The following is a 20,232-nucleotide window of genomic DNA, read 5'->3' on the forward strand; positions in this document are numbered from 1 at the left end:
GCAAGTATAAAATGTGCACTTATTGTTACCTACTCTGGGCGATACTGGGCTTCCAGCAGGAACAAAAGCAAATGTAAAGGGAACACGCTAATATCATTAGCAACCAATGGGAGTTGTGAATATAAGAAAATATTCTTCCCAGACTTGGTAAAGGAACTATGATTAGTCTATATTCAATAGCTTAACATTGACTGTGCACTAAATTTCCAAATTCAGCAAAGAAATAAGTTATTTACATTTCAAGTAAAATATTGTAGTTTATTCTTTTATTTCACTGCCATGTATCTGTAGAAACTGTGATGGAGGCCTTGCTTATATCCTGTGGAGCAAAACCAAGAAATACTCTTCATGTTGGTTATTTGGACTTTAACATCAGGTTATCATTACTGCAGCTGTGGCAAACCATGCAAAAAGAAAAAGAAGTACATTTCCATTGATAGCAACCAAGTTTACCAATGGCCAATTTCTTATGTTTCTTTTAAAGAACAAAAGGAAAGGGCTTTATTTTGCCATTTGGGGGCTATGTGCCAATCATTATCATGGGACAAAGACACTAAGTAAAAGCATGACAAGACAAACAAGCAAATTGCACCAGAACAGATGTGCTTAAATTAACCAAGTGACAGTGTATGCGTCAGTCTCAAAATGGCTGTCATGTGAGGTGTGGGGGGAACCCAAGTACCACAAGACTTAGCTGCTCAGAGGCTGCTGAACGACGTCAGGAAACCTCGGAGAGGCCGCCGCTCCACGCCAGCGCTGGCCACCCCTACTACTTGCCCGCTGCTGCCGCCTTGAGGGCACTCTTCCTCTGACCGTGCTGGCAGCAGGGGGCCGGGCTGCGGTGCTTTGAAGGTACTGGAAGGCACTCTGGCGGCCCACCTGCCTCTCAATGCAGTTAAAGGTGAGGGCCACTCCCACATTACTCTTCATGACTCTGGAGGAGCCATCGGATGTGCCATCAAAGCACCGACCGAGCGCAATCTCCTTGGCCGTGCGAGGGTCCTGGTCAGTGACAGTGTAGATGCCATAGTTGTGGCCCAGTGGATCTAGGGGTGCCAGCATGGTATACTCACTGGTGTCATTGTTGACCACCAGTGGTAGGTGGTTGACCAGGTACTCATGCAGCATGGAGTTTACGCTGGCTCGATGGCAGCTGCCCTGGGGGATGATCTTCACCAGTGTGCGGTCCACACGGTCCTGGTCATAGAGCATCCCACTGCACTTGAACTCCAGACAGGCAGATGAGACATTGGGCTGGTCCCTGTCCCGTGTGCTCTTCACATCCCGGATTCCATACAGCTTCCCCACTGTCTGCCGGTGGGTGCCCCCCATGTTGCGGGATCTCACGTTTATCTCCAGTGGCCCCATAATCTTCACCTTGATGTAGCAGGCCCTGAACTCCATGGGCTTGGGCCACCATGTCAGGTAGTCTTCAGTCCAGCTCATGGGGTCATCCTCGTTGAAGGGGACAGTGTTATAGTCATATCGATCCCCCTCAATCTGGTAGAACCGGAAGTGGGCAGCACTGGGTGGCGCCTCCTCACACGCTCGGAGGTTCTCAAAGGCATAGATAGGCCCATTGCTCTCCTCCGCTGAGTTGGGCCTCGGCTTGGCCATGCTGATCTGGAAAGCTGTCTTCTTAACCCGTGGATCCTCATGGTCTGTCCGACGGTACTTGAGCTTACTGAGGTAGGGCTGAGGGACACCAATAGCATTTGGGTTGAATTTAGGAGAAGATTCTACTGCTTCCAGTTCTTCCCCAGCCAGGCTTGCCAAGACATAGGCAGAGTAGGCATCGGGGGACTGGTCATCACAGAAGGCAGGCAAACAAGCCCCGCTGGGACCTGTGATGACACTGTCAAAGCGGCCCCAGGCCCTGGGGTTGGACGAGTAGCCAGTCCTGGGCTCCAGGTTGATCACGGAGACCACAACCCCCTGGATCTGTTCGCTGGGCAAGAACCTCTCACTCCGGTAGGCCCTCACTTTGATAAAGCACCTCCTGCTTTCAGGAACATCCAGGTTAAAGAGCCTCCTCTCCCGGATCTCCATGTTGCCCACCAAGAAGGTTCTGTCTTCCCTTTTCTTGCGCCTTTGATTCTCAAATTTGAAGTCACCTTCCTCCTCCCACAGGCCTGTGTCTGGGTTGAGGGACCAGAGTTTCATTGTGGGCACGTGCTCTGGCATCTTGATCTGGGTTGAGTCGAGGTGGACCTTCACCTTACCAACATTAAGTGACTCCGAGGTGGCCTCATCTGTGAAGTCCACAGAGAACATGCCATATGTCCGAAGGGGGAAGGTGTCTCCTTCATCATTGATGAAGTTCAGGTCACTCTGGGCAGCTGTGGCTGCGGCAATATTCCGGGGATCCAGAAAGGTCACACTGGCCTTGACTTTTCCTGTGTAGGGCTCCCCATTCTGCCTGTAGAAACTGTTGGATGGGATCTCCAGCTCAGCCATTGGGTCTTCACCAGCCATTTCCCCCAGAGGGATAATGTTGGTGTCCATAGCCTCCAAGGTGATGGGCTCTTTCTTCCGAAGCATCTTGATCTCATGGAACACTGCACTCCCCTTCCTGTTGAAGGGCAGCACTTTGGTGGTATTGACGAACTTTTGCAGCCTGTCCACAAATGTGAGCACCAGCCTCTCAGTGTTCTGGGGGACATACAGGGTGAAAGTGCCCTTGTAGCCAGTCATGCTTACACGGTTGCTCCCCATATACACGTGGCCAAACCGCATGGGTTCCCCATTGTCAGCGGCACTGACACGACCACGCACGATACTCCGAGTCTCAGTACACCGCTGGCAGCTACACCCCGTGGCCACTTTGGTGGGCAGTGTGTAGCCATTGCACTGGATCTCCCTCTCCTCTGTTTTGGAGATGCCGCAGCAGTTCTCCACAGCATCCCGGCACCTGATTCCATTATCCTGCTGCCCTGCACAGGTCTTGACAGGGCAATGGCCCACATCATAGTAGAAGGAGTTAGTGGCATCCTGGAAGCAATCATGGGGCAACCGGATAAGGTAGCTTTCAGGGATTGGGTTGCAAGGAGTCTCATCAGGGGCTGTGGAAGGAAATGTATGAATATCAAATACAAGTTTATGCTGAACACAAAGGGTACCTCAACTTTACCTCTTTGTAATGTTTTATGGTTTTCAAAGTACTTGCAGATCCATGATCCCAATTCTCACAGAACTCTTCTGAGGGAGATGGAACAGCTATTACTAATTCCATTTCATACATGGGGAAACAGACTTGACTGCTAAGACCATTAGGTGGTGGTTCTCAATGGAAGGGTCTTGAAAATGTGTGAGGGTGTTTTGAGTGAGAGTGCTACCAGCATTCAGAGGGCAGGGTGTATTGCTGCTCTGGGTCCTGCAATAGCTGGCACAATTTTTCTGCATCCTGCAAGACTTTCACATATCCCAGTAGGCATTTACATGGGTGGAAAACCTGTTTAAAATGATCAGGGCCTAATATTTTGTACTTGCTTTAACCATACATTGAATTTTTAAAGAATGCAACCGCCTTGTAAATAGAGCTAAGGTTGTACTTTGTTTAGCTGGGATCAATACCAAGAACTGTTCCTCATCTCGGAAAAATCACCTACCTACAACATTACCCAAGGAATGTGAACCACCAAAATGATAATCCATCAGCATTTGTAGCTGTCACGTACATGGTGACTGGATTTAAGTGCAAGGGTCTGACCTCTTGGTTGGCCTTCTTGTGTCATTATGCCAAGATCTTTACATATTGAAATCCAAACTGTGTATTAAATTTTTATTAAAATTACTTTCTTTCATTTCTCCTTTATGTTATATAGTCAAGACTGTGTGCATATATGTATTTGGAAATTATATGTAGTTATTATCTATAAATTCAAAATGGTAAAGCAGTATTAAAAATAATTGTGACAAATGGAGAGCACCGGTGTTATGGGCTGGGAACCGCTGCTGAGGCGCTCCACATTTCTGCAGACATCCAAGTGCCTGGTGTCCTGTCTGTCTTTAAGGTCTGTTGCTCAACTTTCTTGGAGCCTGTGAAATAATCCAGAATCCTTCCAATAAATTTTCTCTTCCCCTGCCTTTTGTTTGGTTTTGTTTAGGCCAATTACCAAGATACCCTCCTCTCCCTCACTTTCCAAGTACAGGTTCCTGATTGTTCTTAGGTTCCAGTCTCCCCGTCCAGCTCACTTTTCAAATCCAGCTCTAATCAGGTCATCCTTTCTTGAAGAGCCCCTCTCAGTTTCCCATACTGTACCTTTGCTCATTCTGGCCCCTTGGTCTGGAATGCCCCCACCTCCATACACGTAATCTCTGGCCATTCTTTAAGACCAAAGATTCACAACATTGGCTGCAAATTAGAATCATGTGGAGTGAGCTTTTAATCTGTGCATGCCCAGGCCACATCCTAAACCCGTGAAACCAGGCTCTTTAGTGGTCAGGCCAGGCATTAGTACTTTTTAAAACTCAGCAAGTGATCCCAGCGGGCAGCCAGGGCTGAGAATCACTATCTAAGTCCCAGTTGGAAAGCTGCTCCCTCAAGCAGCCATCTGTGGTCACCCCTACCTGGCAGGTCTCTGTCTCTTATCTGTAGAGTCCGTGGCCCCTTCTCTCCTGTTTTAGCTGCATTTTTTTAATCCTTACTTCTATGTCTCTTATTTACATTTCTTCTGGACTGGCAACTCTGTGGGGGTAGGATTGGAGTTACAAGTACGTGCCATCTTCGTGTCCCAGAGGGCATAGCACTGTGCAGAGCACATAAAAGCCTGAGCTTTTACTGCCCAGTTATGTCCACTGGGATGCTCCCCAACCCTGTGGCAGACTCAGAACCCCCAGGGATCCTGATGGGCTTACCTATGACAGTCAGCTGGGCAACCTGGGACTTTGCAGCCCCTGCGTCACTCTGAGCCTTGCAAAAATACTCCCCAGCCTGGTCCTGCTTCAGGTTCCTCAGCACCAGCTTGCTCTCGTGCTTATAGAGGGAGGGGTCCAGCAGCGTGCTGTTGTGGTACCTACAAGGGACGGAGAGGCAGAGCCTGAGGGGCAGTGGGAAGGCTGGCATCTCTGGAGACGGTTCCAGGAGCAAGCAGCCAGGGAGAGAGATGGTGGATGGGTCCCTACAGATGCCAACACCGCCTTTGACTCAGCTCATCCAAAGTACTGACTGGCCTGGGAGTCAAGGGACTTGATTCTGAGTCCGAGGCCCACCACTAGCTGGCTATGGATCCCAGGACAGATCATCCCATCCCTCTGAGCTTTGGTTGCCTAGTCTGTAAAATGAGAATGGTGATCCCCAGCTGACTCCACAGAATTTTGGGGAGTATCAAACAAGAAAATGGCTGTAACGTATTTACGAGGGTAAAGGACTCACAGCCACCGGGGACTCTGACCTCATTTGCCTTAGTCAGGGGAAGTAGGGCTGAGGAACCTTGTTCTGTCCCAAGAATATGCTAGTCAGGACCCTGAGGCCAGAGCTGCTGTGTGGGGACCCTGGCTCCATGAGGTCAATGACAGGGCTTTCTAGTTGCCTGCCTGGCCTCAACTCTGCAGGCTCCTGCTTATAAATGCCAATTTATGGGCTCTGCATCGAGGCCTTACTTGTAACTTTATTCGGTTGGTTATTGTTATGATTAGTAAGTCCAGACCCAATGCAAGAAAACTCTGGTTTCCAAGAGTAGCTGGCAGAACACTCACCAGAAGTACTTGTCTGGCCCAGGCTTCCCAGTGGCCTTACAGCACAGGGACACACTCTGCCCAGCTCTCCGGGCTTTTGTCTCGGGGCTCATCACAATGTATGGAGTCTCTGGGACAGAAGATGAGAAATGGTGTTTTGGTTTTTCTCTTTGTGACAGATCCTCCAGAACCTTGCTTCTTCATGTTCTCTGATATTTGTTAAAATTGTTATGACTTTACCCCCCACCCCCAGGCCCTCTCTAAGGGAAGAGGTCTAGAATGGAGTCCATCTCCTTCACACCCTCAGCCTGGGACCAAAGGGACCAAGATTGCCAGCACTGATTGTGCCAAGATTGCCAAGCACTGCCTCTGGGACCAAGCTGGCTGTTCTGAATTGTGCGATACTCCTGCTCTGCTGCCTCCAGCAGAATTTTCTGGCCATTCTCCACCATTTCTGAATTCCCCCAGCCTCTCTCTATGATCTCCAAAACTCACACTATTTTGTGACTGACTATTACAAATGACGTGGCCAGGATGAGCTCACACATTTGAGGGAGCAAGCCATGTGACTATCTGGGGGAAGACACTCAAAGCAGAGAGTATACAGCAAGTGCAAAGGCCCTGAGGCAGGAGTTAAGCTTGTGTGTTTGAGAAATGGATAGGAGGTCATTGTGGCTGGAGTAGAGTGACTCAGTGAGGGTGGAAGGGAGAGTAATGGGAGAGGAGAGCAGAGAAGTAATGGGTGGAGGACAGGTGCAGCCAATGTAGGGCCTTGCAGGCCATGGTAGGGATTTGGGGTCTTACTCTGAGTAAGCTGGGAAGCCAGCTCCTAGCACCATAACCCCTTTATTTAAAAGTCCAGCCTTCCTGTGCAGCCCTGCCCCAGCGAGGTCACATACCTGCCCTCACAAACTCCGCGTTGATGGTGGCTGCCTTCAGGCTAGTCTTGGGCATTGTAAGCATAATGGGGGCAAACTTGGTCTTTGTGATCTTCAGGATGCTTTTACCATCAGGGCACAAGCCAGGGACTCGAAACCTCCCACTGCTGTCTGTCTGGGTCAGTGGCTTAGGCATCTTGGTCAGCAGGTAGACAGTGGCCCCTGAGGCTGGCGCACCCCCAGGGAGGGAGACAGCCCCATGCAACACAAAGTCCTGACACATGCAGGCATCACAGTCAGCATTTGCCATGCCCATGGTGCAGGTCAGGTCACAGGCTGCGGAAGAAGGAGGGGTCCCATCAGGAGGTCTTAATGGATTCTGGCCCTCCTTCAGCCACATCCCGGCCTGTGGACTCATATTCTGTCTTTCCTCCTTAAGCCTCGGTTACCCTTCCTGATCAGCCTGCATGACTAATTCCTATTTATCCTTCAAGACTTAGCCTGGAACACCTTATCTAGGAAGCCTTCTTTGATTCCCCTAAGGTAAAATATCTCACATTATCCTCTACAGCCCCCATCAGAGCACATAATGGGTGCCCAGTTAATACTTGGTAAGTGAATGAGTGAATTCATCTCAGTCTGACACACTAACATATCCTTCCAGCCTGCTTCAGCTCAGCCCCATGCCCGGCCCAGTCCCAGGAGCAAGGGTCATACCTTTACAGGCCTGGTCCATGCAGAGCCGGCCCTCCTCAGTGGCCTCATTGCACAGTGACACTGTCTCCTCCAGGCAGGTGCGTGTTCGGGTCTGGACCCCAGTGTGACCACAAGCAGCAGAACACTTGCTCCAGGGCGACCATGGGCTCCAGGTGTGCTCTGTGTCTCGGCGCAGGGACCCTGCAAAACATGATCAACGGAGTCTGACTTCCCTCCCAAGGGGCCTCTGTCAGGAAATCTGCCTGAGGCTATTTTTTCCTCAGAGAGACAGGGCCTCTGTTTCATCATACGTGTCTTTGATATTTATGTTCACCACAATGATTTTTCCAACAGCCAGAAGTCAAGAGTCTTGATGAAGTGGTCTCTCATTTGCACAAAGGTACCACATGGGCTACGGGAGACCCTGAGAGGACTTGGCCAAGCGCTGGGACTTTGATATGCTGTCCTAGGATGTCCAGAGACAGTGTCGTTCTCGCTCTCCACCCACAAGGAACCAGCCTTGTTCTCTATGAAGGGCTCCCCGTGAAGTCAGGACCCCGGGACCTCAGTGACTCAGACATCAAGTCCCCTTTTGGCCACCCTCCTCATGTCTGGTCTGAGGTCTGAGGGCGAGGATGGGGGCCTCAGACCTTGCCAGGAGACCTTGACCAGCCTGACGACCACCACGGCCACTCGGGCCTGAGGGGTCCAGCTGTGTGCACTCGTGGAATCTCAAGAGGAGAGGGTGCCCGTCTCCATGAGGTGGGCAGACCTGCCGCTGGTTCTGTGCTGTCCATTGTAGGGAAGGGGACACCAAAAGCATGAAGTCCTGCACTCTGCACAGATGTGGGGTCAAATCCCAGCTCTTCACTCATCAGCGGTGTGATAGTGAGAGGCTTCCTCACCTCTCTGAACCTGGAGTACCTTGTCAACATGAGATTCACCGCAGGTCAGCTGTAAAGGCTGAGTAATGTGGACAACTTGCACATGGTCTGGCATATAGAAACTATAAGAGAAATGGCCCTCTACGTTCATTATCTTATCTAATCCTCATGAAAACCCATATGAACATTTACTAATATCACCCCTGTTCTATAAGTGAAAAACCTGAGACTCCGAGAGCTTCAGAAAAGTTTACCGTAGGAACTCAAGTCAGATGATAGGCCCAGGATCTGAGCCCAAGCAGCCCAACCCAGAATCTTGGTTTCCATTGCCATGCCGCACACACTCAGTAAAGTGGGTTAAATGGAAAGGACCCATAAACTCTGGCGGGAATATTATGACTCGCATGACCCTAATGGGTTATTATTAGGGAGTTGAAGTGTGTGGCATCCAGAGTCCCTGCGGCCAGAGGCAGGTCCTGGCCCCTCTTGTGCTGAGGCTGGTGGGAGGGAGGCTGTGGGGAGCAGGTCAGGCTCACCTGGCGGGCAGAGGAAGCGCACGGTGTAATTGGAGCAGTTCTGGCCTGGCCGCTGCTCCCTGTTGAGGCACCAGAAGCCCTCACGGGGATTGCCATGGACCACCTGGCCAGTGCTGCCTGCGGGTGTCCAGTTGGTGGTCCGAGCCTCTAGCCGCAGGGGCCGAGCACACACACGGTCCCCATAGTAGAACTGAATGGCATCCAACCTCTCATGGTCACCCTGCCCGCCTGGGTGGTCGATGTTGAACCATGTTGTCCACTCTCCGGGACCTGAGAGACAGAGCCAGATTGGGGAGGAGCCGGGCCCTGGGGCCCCAGCTGGCTCCATTTCCCTGTCCTGCTCAACCCCTGGGAATCACCCACAACACCTCTCACCCACCCCGACTCAGTCTCAGGCCCTGTTGCATCTGTCTCTCTAGCATCTCTCCCATTATGTAACCTTTTGCACCTTCCCCTGCCAAGGGCTCCATTAAAGGTTTCAGCAGCCTGGCTGCACCATGTCAGTGACTCCTTGCCCAGTCTCTACTTCAGGTGCCCCGTCCACCCATCCCCACTCCTCCTGCAAGGCTGCAGCCAGGGTGAGCGTTCTCCAAGTGGCCCCAACCCCACCACTCCCCACTTCCTCAGTCAGTCATTCAGGTGCGGGTAGGCTGGCCCCTACCGTCTCTCCATCCTTATCTCTCCCCTCTCCCCACAGCCTGTGCTCTGGCCCCAGCAAACCCTGTATTATTCCTGGAATGTATCAGGTGGCTCCACAATTTTGAGTTGTCCAGATACCTTGTAAAAATGGGTTTCCATGAAAAGCTGGCTTCAGAGAGATTCTCTTAGCAAGCTCAGTAAAGACCCTCCTCTCTTAACCCTTCCCTGCTCCAGCCCTGACTCACTCTCCAGGGGGTCAGCAGACTTGGCAAAGATTCTGGGGGTCCTCTTCCCAGGCTGGATTCTTCTCACTGACTGGGTAATCATCATCTGCCTCCCTAAGGGCCAAGAGGAGAAGTGAGACGCCAGGGCTGTTAGTTACAGGGGCCCAACAGGGTCCTGCTACCAGTCTCTCAAGATGCAGAAAAGCAGGTGATATGATAGATGGAGCGTGAGCACTGGAAATGGGTTCAGATCCCCACTCTGCCACTTACTGGCTGTGCAAGCTTACAAAAGCTTTATTCTTCTAATTGTTTCCCCCTAAAATAGGGCTGCACTCATATTCAGTACATCATACGGTTCTGGTGCCTATTCAGGATGATAATGAATGTTAAGAGACGCAGCATATAGTATTTGCTCAACAAATGGAGTTGCCTTGTTGCTCTTGTTCTGGAAATAAACCCCTGCTGCTGAGTAGCCAGTGGGCCAGGGCTCCTACGTTAGGGTCTGGGCCTCTCCTTGTTGGCAGAATGCAGTCTTATTTTTCTCACCTATAAACGGAGATATTAATTCTCACCTCACAGGGTGGTGAAGTCCAGTTAGCACAAGGCTTCTGTGAGGTGACACAAGTGAACATCTCTGAAGTGTACGGAGATCGAGAGCGTAAGCCCCAGAGGCTCTGCCGCCTCCTAACTGTGTAACCTTAGACCAGATACTTAACTCATCTGACCCTGTTCCCTCATCATAATATGAGGATAATAATAGTTCCTGCCTCAGACAATTGTGGGGATTAAATAAACTCATTCATAAAATCCACTTAGAGCAATGCCTTGCCCATAGTGTTTGCTGAATTAGTGTTAGCAACTCCTTTTAGATCAATGCCTGACAATAGATGTCCATTTCCCTCCCGTAACAAAGTCTGGCTTGTGTCCACCCTCGCCTAGAGGACTTTCATGGCTTAATTGGGGCAGTGGACCTTAATTTTTTTTTAATCCCAGATGGCGGGGTGTACCCAAAGATGAGTCGGGGTTCCTCAAGCCACAGGCAGCTTCCAGCCTCACCCTCCCTGAGGCTGGCTTGGGGGGGTTTCAGAATCAGAAAGAGGAGAGCAGAGGGCTACAAAAGCTTTGAAAGGAAATTAACTCTCCTGTGAGGAGCCAAATAAGAATTATCCATGCCAGTTAATGGGGTAATAGGAGCTCTTTTAACAAACTAGTCTGATATCTTCACAAATAGCAGCTGTCAGGTTGGAAAGAGCAAGGTGGGAGGCAGACATGCAGCACGGGGCTTGGCAAGATGCTGACGCAGCCATGAGACAGCCTGCATGGATGGTCACAAAGCCTGCAGTGCATGAAAAGAGAGTTTTGAGGTGTGTGCATGTGTCTGTGCACTTTACTGAAGCATGTGGTTAGAAATCAGGAGAGGGAAGGAAGAGGATAGAGCTGGAAGGTCTGATGCTCAGAGGCGCCTTGGGGAGTCCACCAGGCAGAGTCCCTCTACCTGTTCCTTGAAGAACTCAGTGTGTCCAGAGGATGGGGTCAGAGGACAAGGGACCAGAAGGGGTTCTGGCATGTGTGACACTTGTCTGCAGTGCCCAAATGAAATTGAGCTTTAGGCCAGAAGAATTGTCATGAAACTAAAACCAGACCAAACCCCAAACCTGCTTCTGAGAACTCAGTGATCTCGTATTTCTCTTTTGCTTTGATTGCCAGGAAGCTCAGAGTTAAATTCAGCACTCAGTGGTGGTAACCTTCTTATCTTCTTTTCTCCCTCTGACTGACGGCTTACCCCTCTCCTTATTAAAAGGGTTCTAGTCTGTGAATTTTAATATTGGGAACTCTCTCAAATCCTTTGGGGAAAAAAGCAGGGTATAAATCATGAATAAATCTATAAATGAACCTCAGGTCTTAAGGCCATTGCTGTGGCTTAAGGCTGCGCATAGTTGGATCCCAGACCAGATGTGACTTCACTATGGCAAGTGCGAGACTTGGGAGACAGCAGATACTTAGCAGATACTCACCCAACACAGAGGTGACTTCCAGGACCAGGAAGAAGAACACCCAGGCTTTCTTCCCCACCATCTTTCCCCCAGGCGCTGTGGGAAACGTGGCAGGAGGTGGAGGAAGGTGCTTTACAGAGTTGGGCTGCGGTTCCCTGAGAAGTTTCTCTGATCAAATGACCTGCAAAGAAACAAAGCTTGTCAGGTTCCGCATATCTAAGTCATCTCTTAGGGCTTGAACAGAACTGTTTCTTGACCTATCAAGCATGGAAGGGTGGACAGAATGAAGCCTTGTGGGAGGTGACACGTGCCCAAGATATAAATCTGGACAGCTTGGGAGGTGCAGAGGCTCAGCATCTGAGTTCAAATGAGACAGACCTAGATTCAAACCCTGGGTCCCGGCCCCAGGACCCCACAGGGGGCCCAAGGGACAGCAGGAGTGAGGAGGTTCCTTGCCAGTGAGTAGGGGCCTGGGCTCACTCCCTGCAGCTTTGGGCGATTCATTAATCACTTCCAAGACCTGGGCTTGGGGGCATGTTTCACTACCCTGTAGTGGGGCCTGCACTGACACAAAGGGGCTACATATTACAGCCTGGACTACAGCGGCCCCTACAGGGCAGAGAAGCAGGATGGGGCAGCTGCTTTGGACACACCACTTCCATGAACACATTCTCAGATGTGCACGGGCTGCAGCTGCAACGCATTTCTGGCCCGCTTGTTTGGCTGGCTGGGAGTTACACAGCCAGGAGCCCACTGAGGGAGAGCAGAGGGCACACACTGTGAGAGGCCAGAGTTCCCCAGTAATTGCTGAGCATGGTTAGGGCCTGCAGGACTGGGGAGTGGAAAGCAGGCCTGGCAGTAAGGGCAAGGGTCTGTGGGCATGGCCCAGGCTCCCGCTCATTTTTATCTTTCCCCAGAGCTCTGGTCAATCCAGAATCTGTGCAGTTCCTGGAGATTCAAAAGTGGTTCCCTTCAACCTCCAAAGTCCAGGGTGTGGTGGGAAAGGGGAGACTCCCCCTTTCTGTAAAAAAAGATCCAAAAGCACTTGGCTATCCCAGGGGAAGAACAAATCAATCCCACATTGCACACCATCTAAGTCTAAGCCTGCTAACCCCACCACCACCAGTTTCTCAGCCGAGGGAACCGAGGCATGAGGGTCCCCGAGGTCTCCAGCCATTGCTGCCTTACCCCAAGCTCCAGGGCCTGCACAACATTCAGTCTGAGACCACCCTGCTGCTCCAGGACTGTCTGGGAGACCAAGGTGGACTGAAGCACCTTGTGGAAAAACCATTTCCCATCTGGCAGCCCACGGAAATTTCCTTAGCATATGCTGTGCTGGTTAGGCTCTCCAACCCACACTTCCAGAACTCTCCGACAAAGCAGACCGGCTGACCACAAGAAAACATCAGGGAATCCAGAGGTACAGAGCCCCTGACTGGAACGTTGTGAGGGCCCCTGGCCTCAGGTGAACGAGGGAAAGGACTTGGGGCCAACAGGGGAGAAGAGAGAATTCAAAGGGGAGTCTTCTCTGGGGGAGATGTGGGTGGTGGGGAGGGCAGAGGTACTGAGCAGGCAGTGGGGTGCAGGCATGGGGTGAGGGGAAGGGGAGTGGAACTCACCGTGTCCTGAGCGGGACTCCTAGCTGAGGGGTGCAAGTCTTCTTCTCTCCAGCGGTCCAGCCACCAGGCCTTATATAGCACAGCCAGTGGCTAAGCCTGTGGCCCTGTGCCACGGGAAGCGGTAGCGAAACCAGATCTGAGCATGAGGAAGCTCAGCCTCCCCTCCCTCCCCACATCCCCTGCAGCTCCCAGAGCCCAGGAATTCATTTCCAGATCCTTAGAGGGAGGTGCCGCCAGGCCTGGTGATGGGCCAGGTAGGCAGCTGGGGGCTCCACAGGCCAGAGCCAATAGAGGAGTGGGGAGGCAGGGTGGGTAGTGGGAGCGGCCCCAGGAAGGGATCAAGGGGAATTCTACATCTAGGCAGCACGTCATGGCTCAGAGGTGGTATGCTCCCCCCTAAGCTTTGCTTGCTGATCCCCCACGTTCCCCTGGCTCTGGCCCGCCCATGCAGAGAAAGGACTTTGCTGGTTTAGCACAAACTCCAAACTCTCAGGCACACGGGCCACCTGGCCTCTCAGCTGGGGGGTGCCTGGTCTGAGTTAGACAACTACTCAGCTTCTCTGGCCTGTGGAGGAACACTCAGGGAGCCTCAGAAGGGACAAGGTAATTGTGGGGCAGGATGTCCCCTGTCCTCACCTACTTCCATCTGGGCGCCTGTCTGTGTCTGTTGGACACCAGAGCCCTGCGTGTGGACTCTCTGAGAATCTGTTAGATGCTCGTATGTGGGCATGAGTGGAAGTTATGTGCCTGATCTCAGGTGTGGGTGCCCCAGAGCACAGGAACAGCACAAGAACAGCCTTACCCATAGGGGGCGTAAACAGCGGCTTGTGCCTCAGGACTTCACCCACCTCCTTAGCCTGAGTCAGCCGGTTCTCACAGGCAGTGGTTGATAATTGCAGCATGCATTAGAATCCCCTAGAGGGCTTATTAAAATGCAGATTGCTGGGTCCCAGACCCAGAGTTTCTGAATCAGTTTGTTTGAGGTGCAGCCTGAAACTGCATTTCTAACAAACTCTCAGATAATATTCATGCTGCCGGTTCATGGACCACATAGAGTCTCAGTTGGAGGCAGATGAAGGAAGGTGTGTACTAAGGAGCAGAGCCTCCTGCGCCTGGCTCCTCTGACCTGGGCTGGGCTTCCTGCCTCATGCCAGGGCCTGGGGATGGAGGCCTGGCTCCTGTGGCCTCCCACACCAGCACCAGCTCACTCTTTCCACACACCCTGACTGACCCCCTTTTGGGGCAGGCTCTAGGCTGGGCATTGGGAGGCCACAAAGGAGGAGACATGTCCTTGCACTCAGAGGAATGAACCTCACATGGAAATGACCCACAGTTGCAGACCCTCATCCCCAGAGCAGTGTGTGTGTCTCAGGTGCCTGCCTTTGTATGCATGTGCCTGTGTATAAGCTGTGTATGTTTGTGTCCTTCTGAGTGACTGAGCTGTGTGTCTGTAGGCAGAGGTTTAGGAGCTCTGTTTCTCTGAACATGGCCTTGGACTGTAGCTTTGGGGAAAGAGGGTGAGTATGGGGTGAGTATGGAGGGAAGAGGCTGAGCAGCAATGCCCCCAAGCAAACCTGGGGCACAGAGCAGATTTGCTTTCTCTCCTGAAGTCTGGTCTCCCAACTGGCGCCCAGCCCTGGCCCACAGATCTGGTAGCTGGCCCCAGTCTGGTGCAGTTTATCATCAAAGCCAGGCCCTGAAGCGCCTTCAGCCGTGGTTTGAAGGCAAAGTCTGAACTGAGTGAAGAGCACAGGAGCTCAGCCCATTTGAGGACAAACAGGCCAGAACAAAGGACAGGAGAAAAATAGGGAGTCAAAGGCCTAGTCCTAGCTCTGTTGCTGATTCTGATGTGTGACCCTGGACAAGCAACAACCCACATGACCCCGGGCCTTAATGTCCCCACCTATACCATAGGAGTTTAGACTCAGTGGGCTCTGAGGCCCCCACCAGTTCTTGCAAGGTTTGATAAGATGCTCACAATAAACTTTGCAGAGTGGAGGGAAGGGAAAGAATGACAGCTCCAAGGAGTGTGTGGCCGAGGGGCAGGAGGGAGGTCAGAGAAACAATGTGACCATCGAGGCTGGATAAGGAGAGCAAGGTAGACAGGAGAGGAAGGTAGGCAGAGATAACCAGAGAACCAGAGGTCAAATCAGGGTCATCTGCTCCCTGAGGCCTCTACTCTATGGAACCCCCATGTATGTGAAAGAGGCCTCCCCAGCTTCCCATTTGTACCCCTCTTCTCTTTCCATAGTGGGAGGCAGGGTACCCTGTGGGGTGAGAGTTTGGCAAACTGGAACCCTTTAGGCCATTATTCCTGCCTGGGTCTCCTTGCCTGGCTCAGCACACATGCTGAGGCCCCCACTTACCCCGCCCGGGGGGCCAGCGGGTGTAGTCATGATTGGTACAAGGCTGAGGGACTGTGGAATCCCTGCATTCCAGTTCCAGCCCTGCCATTTCCTCTGCCTCATCTCCTCCCTCCCTCTTGCCTCCCCGCCGCCCCCACCAAGGAATCCTGTCCTGTCCCCAAGTGGGACTGAGCTGTAGAGGGGTGGAATTGGAACCTACCCCCACAGCCTCCTCCCAAGGACTCCTCCGAGGGAGATGCTGCCGTTGTCCTCAGCCAGGACCCTAGGATAGACAGGGCCTGGGAGGAGGCCGCAGTCTGGACTGCCCAGGGCCTGGCCTGGATGGGTCAGCCCCGGCCACACGTGGCCATCTGGGGCTTCTGCAGGCCAGGCTAGTCTGCAGCTCCAAGCCCCTGCCTGGAACACACTGGAAACCCATCAATCACCACAACCCCTGTCCAGGGGATGGAGAAGCTTGGAGCCCAGTTTAGCCAGGCCACCTGTGACCCAAGCCCATGTCCAGGGGTCCTCACCCCACTGGGGGAAAGGAGTTTGGGAACACTAGGAGAGTGTGGGCTTGATCCTCCTGGATGCAGGGAAAGGCACCCCCATCATGGCCCCCCTGTGACCTGAGGAGGCTCTGCAGGCCTGGGGAGGGACAGGCTGCTGCTGACCCCGGGGTCTGAAAGACTTGACTTCAGCTCTGAGTGACCATCAGGGGCTACTGACCCAGTACCTGTGAGCCCGGAAACCTGCAGTCCAGAGTCGTGGGAGGGCTCACTCCCTGACCTTATTGTTCTCCCTGTTCTGGGAACAGTCTGTCACTGTTCCACCTCTGGGCCATTATCGTTTTGTTCCTCAGCTCTCCATTTTGAAATACAGCCCTTTCTCCCTACCACTTTGAGTGTCCCCATCTTTCAAAGCGGCATCTCAGTCTCCTCCCTCCTGCCCTCTCTGGTCACCAGGCCCACCTGGATTATCAGGCCTCAGATGATAATGCTCCGTCACATGCAGATGGCACTGTGCAGTGTACAAAGCATATTCATGGCCATCATCTCATTGTCAGCCTCACAGCTGATCTGGGAGGCAGTGATGATCACACCCATTTTACAGAAGAAAAACTGAGGCTCAGAGAGGTAAAGTCACTCAGATACTGTAGGTCTTCAGCTCCAAGTTTCCCCTGGGAACAGTGATCTAGTCATGGGTCCCTCAGTTCAGAGAAGCCACCATAGAAATCACACTCCTACTACATGCTCCTCAGCGAGTACACGGTAGAATAGTCTGGCTCTGCCTGCCTCACACAACCTGCTTCCCATCTAAAGACACTCCCATCTGATATGATCTAGCTACCTACTGTACTGTGGTGGATTGAATATGGCCACAGTTCTTTGCAACTCCCCGTTATGAGATGGAGTCTATTGACTCACTCTTTTGACCTGGGCTGGCTTTGTCACTCGCTTTGAACAAAGGACTATGACAGAAGTGACACTGTACAAGGTCTGGAGTTTAGACCGAAAGAGACTTCGCCACTTTGTTTTCTTGGAACACTGTGATGAGACCACCGTCTAAGGAAGTCAGCCTGTCCTACAGGAGGATGAGAGACCACGTGAAGGAGAACCGAGGCCTCCAGCCAACAGCCAGACATGTGAATGAGGCCATCTTGAACTTTCCAGCCAGCAGTTGCATGAATGAAGCCAGGTAAGGCAAGCAAGGGATGGCTCAGCCAACCCACAGAATCATGAGAAAGAATAAATCATTATTAATAAGCCACTGAATTTTGGGTTGGTTTGTTATGCTGCAACAGATAACTGATACATACCCTAAGAATAAAATCTCTTTCAGTTGCAAATGACAAAAGCACGACTGGTTTAAGCAAAAAAGGAATCTGACGGTTCTCATAACTGAAGTCCTGAGGAGATTTGGATTCAGGCAGTCAGACACTATCAGGTCTGTTCTCCTTCCATACCTCACTGCTTCCTCTGAGATGGCTTTATTCTCAAGAAGGACATAGCAGGCTGTATTTACCAGAAGTGACCGCAACAGCTGCCATTGCACAAGTTCTTGTACGATGTGACCCTGCTATTCCACCATCAAGAGATAGAATCTAATTTCCCTCCCCAGGAATCTAAGCTGACGATGACCTGTCTAACCAAGAATGAGGTGGACTTCTAAGCCTAGGTCACAAAGGGTCATGCAACTTCCACTTGGATTTCTTGGGACATTCACTCTGGGGAAGGCCAGACGCCATGTAGGAAGCCAGATGCCCGACACCACCATCCTGGAGAGGCTGGGTGTAGGTGTTCTAGTCAATACTCCCAGCTGAGCCCAGCCTTCCAGCCCTCACCACCAGGGCACCAAACATTTGAGTGTATCTGTTTTGGACCCTCCAGACCAGCCCAGCCCATCTGCCAGCTACGTAGCCTCCGTCGATGTCACAGAAAGCAGAATTACCCACTCAGTCCTACATAAAATCCTGAACTATGGAATCGGTGAAATGTAATAAAATGATTGTTATTTAAGCCACTAATATTTGGGGATGTTATTACAGCATCAGTAACTGGAACAGAAGTTGTTCACAAGTGGTTATCTCCCAGAAGCTCCAGGCTGCCTCCTAGCACAGCTCAACTCTCCAGTGGAAAGAGAGTGTCTCTCCCCAGTTGTTGCAGCAAAAGTTCTGGGAAAGGCTCCCCTTGGCCCATTCCTGACCCAGTCCCTGCAATCAGGGGATGGAAATCTCTGAGAAGTCACTTCTGGAGTCAAGGGTAGATTGGCCCCACTGGGATCATATGGATTGGATTTTCCCAAAGGAAATTTGTGGTACTATCAACATAAGCAAAAATAATAGATGCCGGGAAGTAAAAATTGACATGTACCCACTGAAACACAAGCACCCCTTTCCTAGTAGGAGTTGACCTAAAGTGTCTACTCAATTTGATATCAGGAGTTGAGTCTTGATATAGAGACCACTTTCAAAGCTATCAACCTAGAGAGTTTACCCTCCATTTGTTCTGTTGAAAATCCACCCTTTATGACTCCTCCCCACCATGCAACCACATCAACACACTCCCAGAAAAGCTGAGCAAAACTGAGCAACTATAATAACAACTCCAGCTTAGAAAATGGAAGAAAAGGAAAGAAACCTTCAGAATCATGCAAGCCACCCTGGTTGCTGCACACGCTTCAGCCTGCAGGTCAGCACCTGGCCTCGCAAAGTTGTGCTGCTCCGCACAGGTTTTAGGTGGCAGCAGATTCCCTGAGAATGGGCCATGGGCCTGGCACATATCCCCAAACATGTCCAGTAGAGCAAGTGTGACCTTGCATAATGTGCCTGCTGTGGTCACCAGAGAATGCTCCTCCAGCTTACCACAGGGTCCCCTCACTGGCCCTGCGTTGCATCCCCATGGTCACAGTCACAGCCTATGACCACATGCAGCATCTCTAGTTCACCATGTTTACCACAATGTGTTCACACCAGCAGAGGTCCCAGTGCCTTCAGCACTGACTGTGGGATTCCCACTATCACCATCAAGTTCACCAAGCTTGCCATGGTGTTTTCTAGTCATCGTAGTGTCTTCACCACACTTTTATAGTTTGCTCACACCCAGTGAAATTGTAGTGTTTATTGCATGAACTGGTGAGTGCATATTGTATATATGGGCAGAGTGTCCCCTGTATTTCTCTGGAACATCCACATTCATGATTTTTCTTAGGTGCACTCTTGCCAGGGTGTTATCTCAAGAATATTCACACTCTCCTCCCTGAATTTTCACACTCACCATGACGTGTTCGCCCTGGTTGTTTAATAAGTTCACCCCCACGCATCTCCCGGACTCTGCCAGTTGCTTCCCATAACCTGAGACCTCTTTTCATTACTCCCCCCCCCCCCCTGCTGCCGCCCCCGCCGAGAGGCCCCAGGTGGCTCTGGGTATCATAGCTCTGACCACGATGCCGGCAGCCCACAAGAGCCTGCAGCAGTGACACGGTGGTCTTGCTGAGGGATGAAGTGAGCCGGAGAACAGATGTCTTTTCTGGCTATTTTACAGTCTAGAACTGTGGAAAACTGAATTGAATTTACCCACATGCGCACACAGCATCTGGGCTATAAGAATTTGGGACTCCAGCTGGCCAGAGTGAGCAAGAGGAAAAGGGAAACAGGAGTTAGAAGGCCTTGGTAAGCAGGCATAGCCAAAATGGGACAGAGGGAGAGAGACAGCAACTGGGCCCATTCTTAGTGAGTTGGCCTTTTGTTCCCAGAAGCAAAGCAATGTTCAGAGTGACTTAATCAGGGGAATTTGCACCAAGAGAACAAGAGCTCTCAGGTCAGGGTGTTGAGCAGCAATGGGGGAAGCAAAAAAAAGGAAAAAGGAATTTGATCCCACTCCCCAGTTTTAAAACTTGAAGCACTATCTTCATACTGTAAGATTCACCATTTTGGGTGTACAGTCCTATGATTTTTGACAAATGCACACAACCAAGATATAAAAATATTTCCACCACCTCAGAAGTTCCCCATGTAGTCAACCCCTCCCTCCACCTCCATCCCCAGCTGCAGACAACCACTGATGTGTTTCCTTTCCCTGTAGATTTGCCTTTTTGAGAATGTCATACGAATGGAATCCTTTGGTATGAGACTTTTAAGTCTGCTTTCTTTCACTTAATATAATCATCCATGTTGATGTATCAGTAGCTCTTTCCTTTTTTACTGCCAAGTAGTGTCCCGTTATGACCATACCATCGTTTA

The 20,232-nt window shown here is 51.3% G+C and overlaps 1 protein-coding gene across 2 annotated transcripts; it reads right to left on the reverse strand.

The window, feature by feature from the left end:
• On the reverse strand, nt 1-13,260 carry CILP (cartilage intermediate layer protein). 2 transcript variants are annotated; one of them, XM_036932346.2, is made up of 9 exons: nt 13,147-13,260; nt 11,549-11,708; nt 9,555-9,647; nt 8,671-8,940; nt 7,272-7,451; nt 6,576-6,890; nt 5,698-5,806; nt 4,858-5,015; nt 1-3,062 (listed from the first exon to the last, which is right to left on the reverse strand). In XM_036932346.2, exons 2-9 carry the CDS (start codon nt 11,607-11,609, stop codon nt 691-693), a joined length of 3,558 nt encoding a protein of 1,185 aa, XP_036788241.2. In that variant the 5' UTR covers nt 11,610-11,708; nt 13,147-13,260; the 3' UTR covers nt 1-690. The 2 variants fall into 2 exon arrangements, with proteins under 2 accessions (XP_036788241.2, XP_057344871.1); XM_057488888.1 differs by lacking the exons at nt 8,671-8,940; nt 9,555-9,647.
• Nucleotides 13,261-20,232: the final 6,972 nt, after the last annotated feature.

This window comes from Manis pentadactyla, chromosome 11, assembly GCF_030020395.1.
Source record: "Manis pentadactyla isolate mManPen7 chromosome 11, mManPen7.hap1, whole genome shotgun sequence".
Classification (NCBI taxonomy): Eukaryota; Metazoa; Chordata; class Mammalia; order Pholidota; family Manidae; genus Manis; species Manis pentadactyla.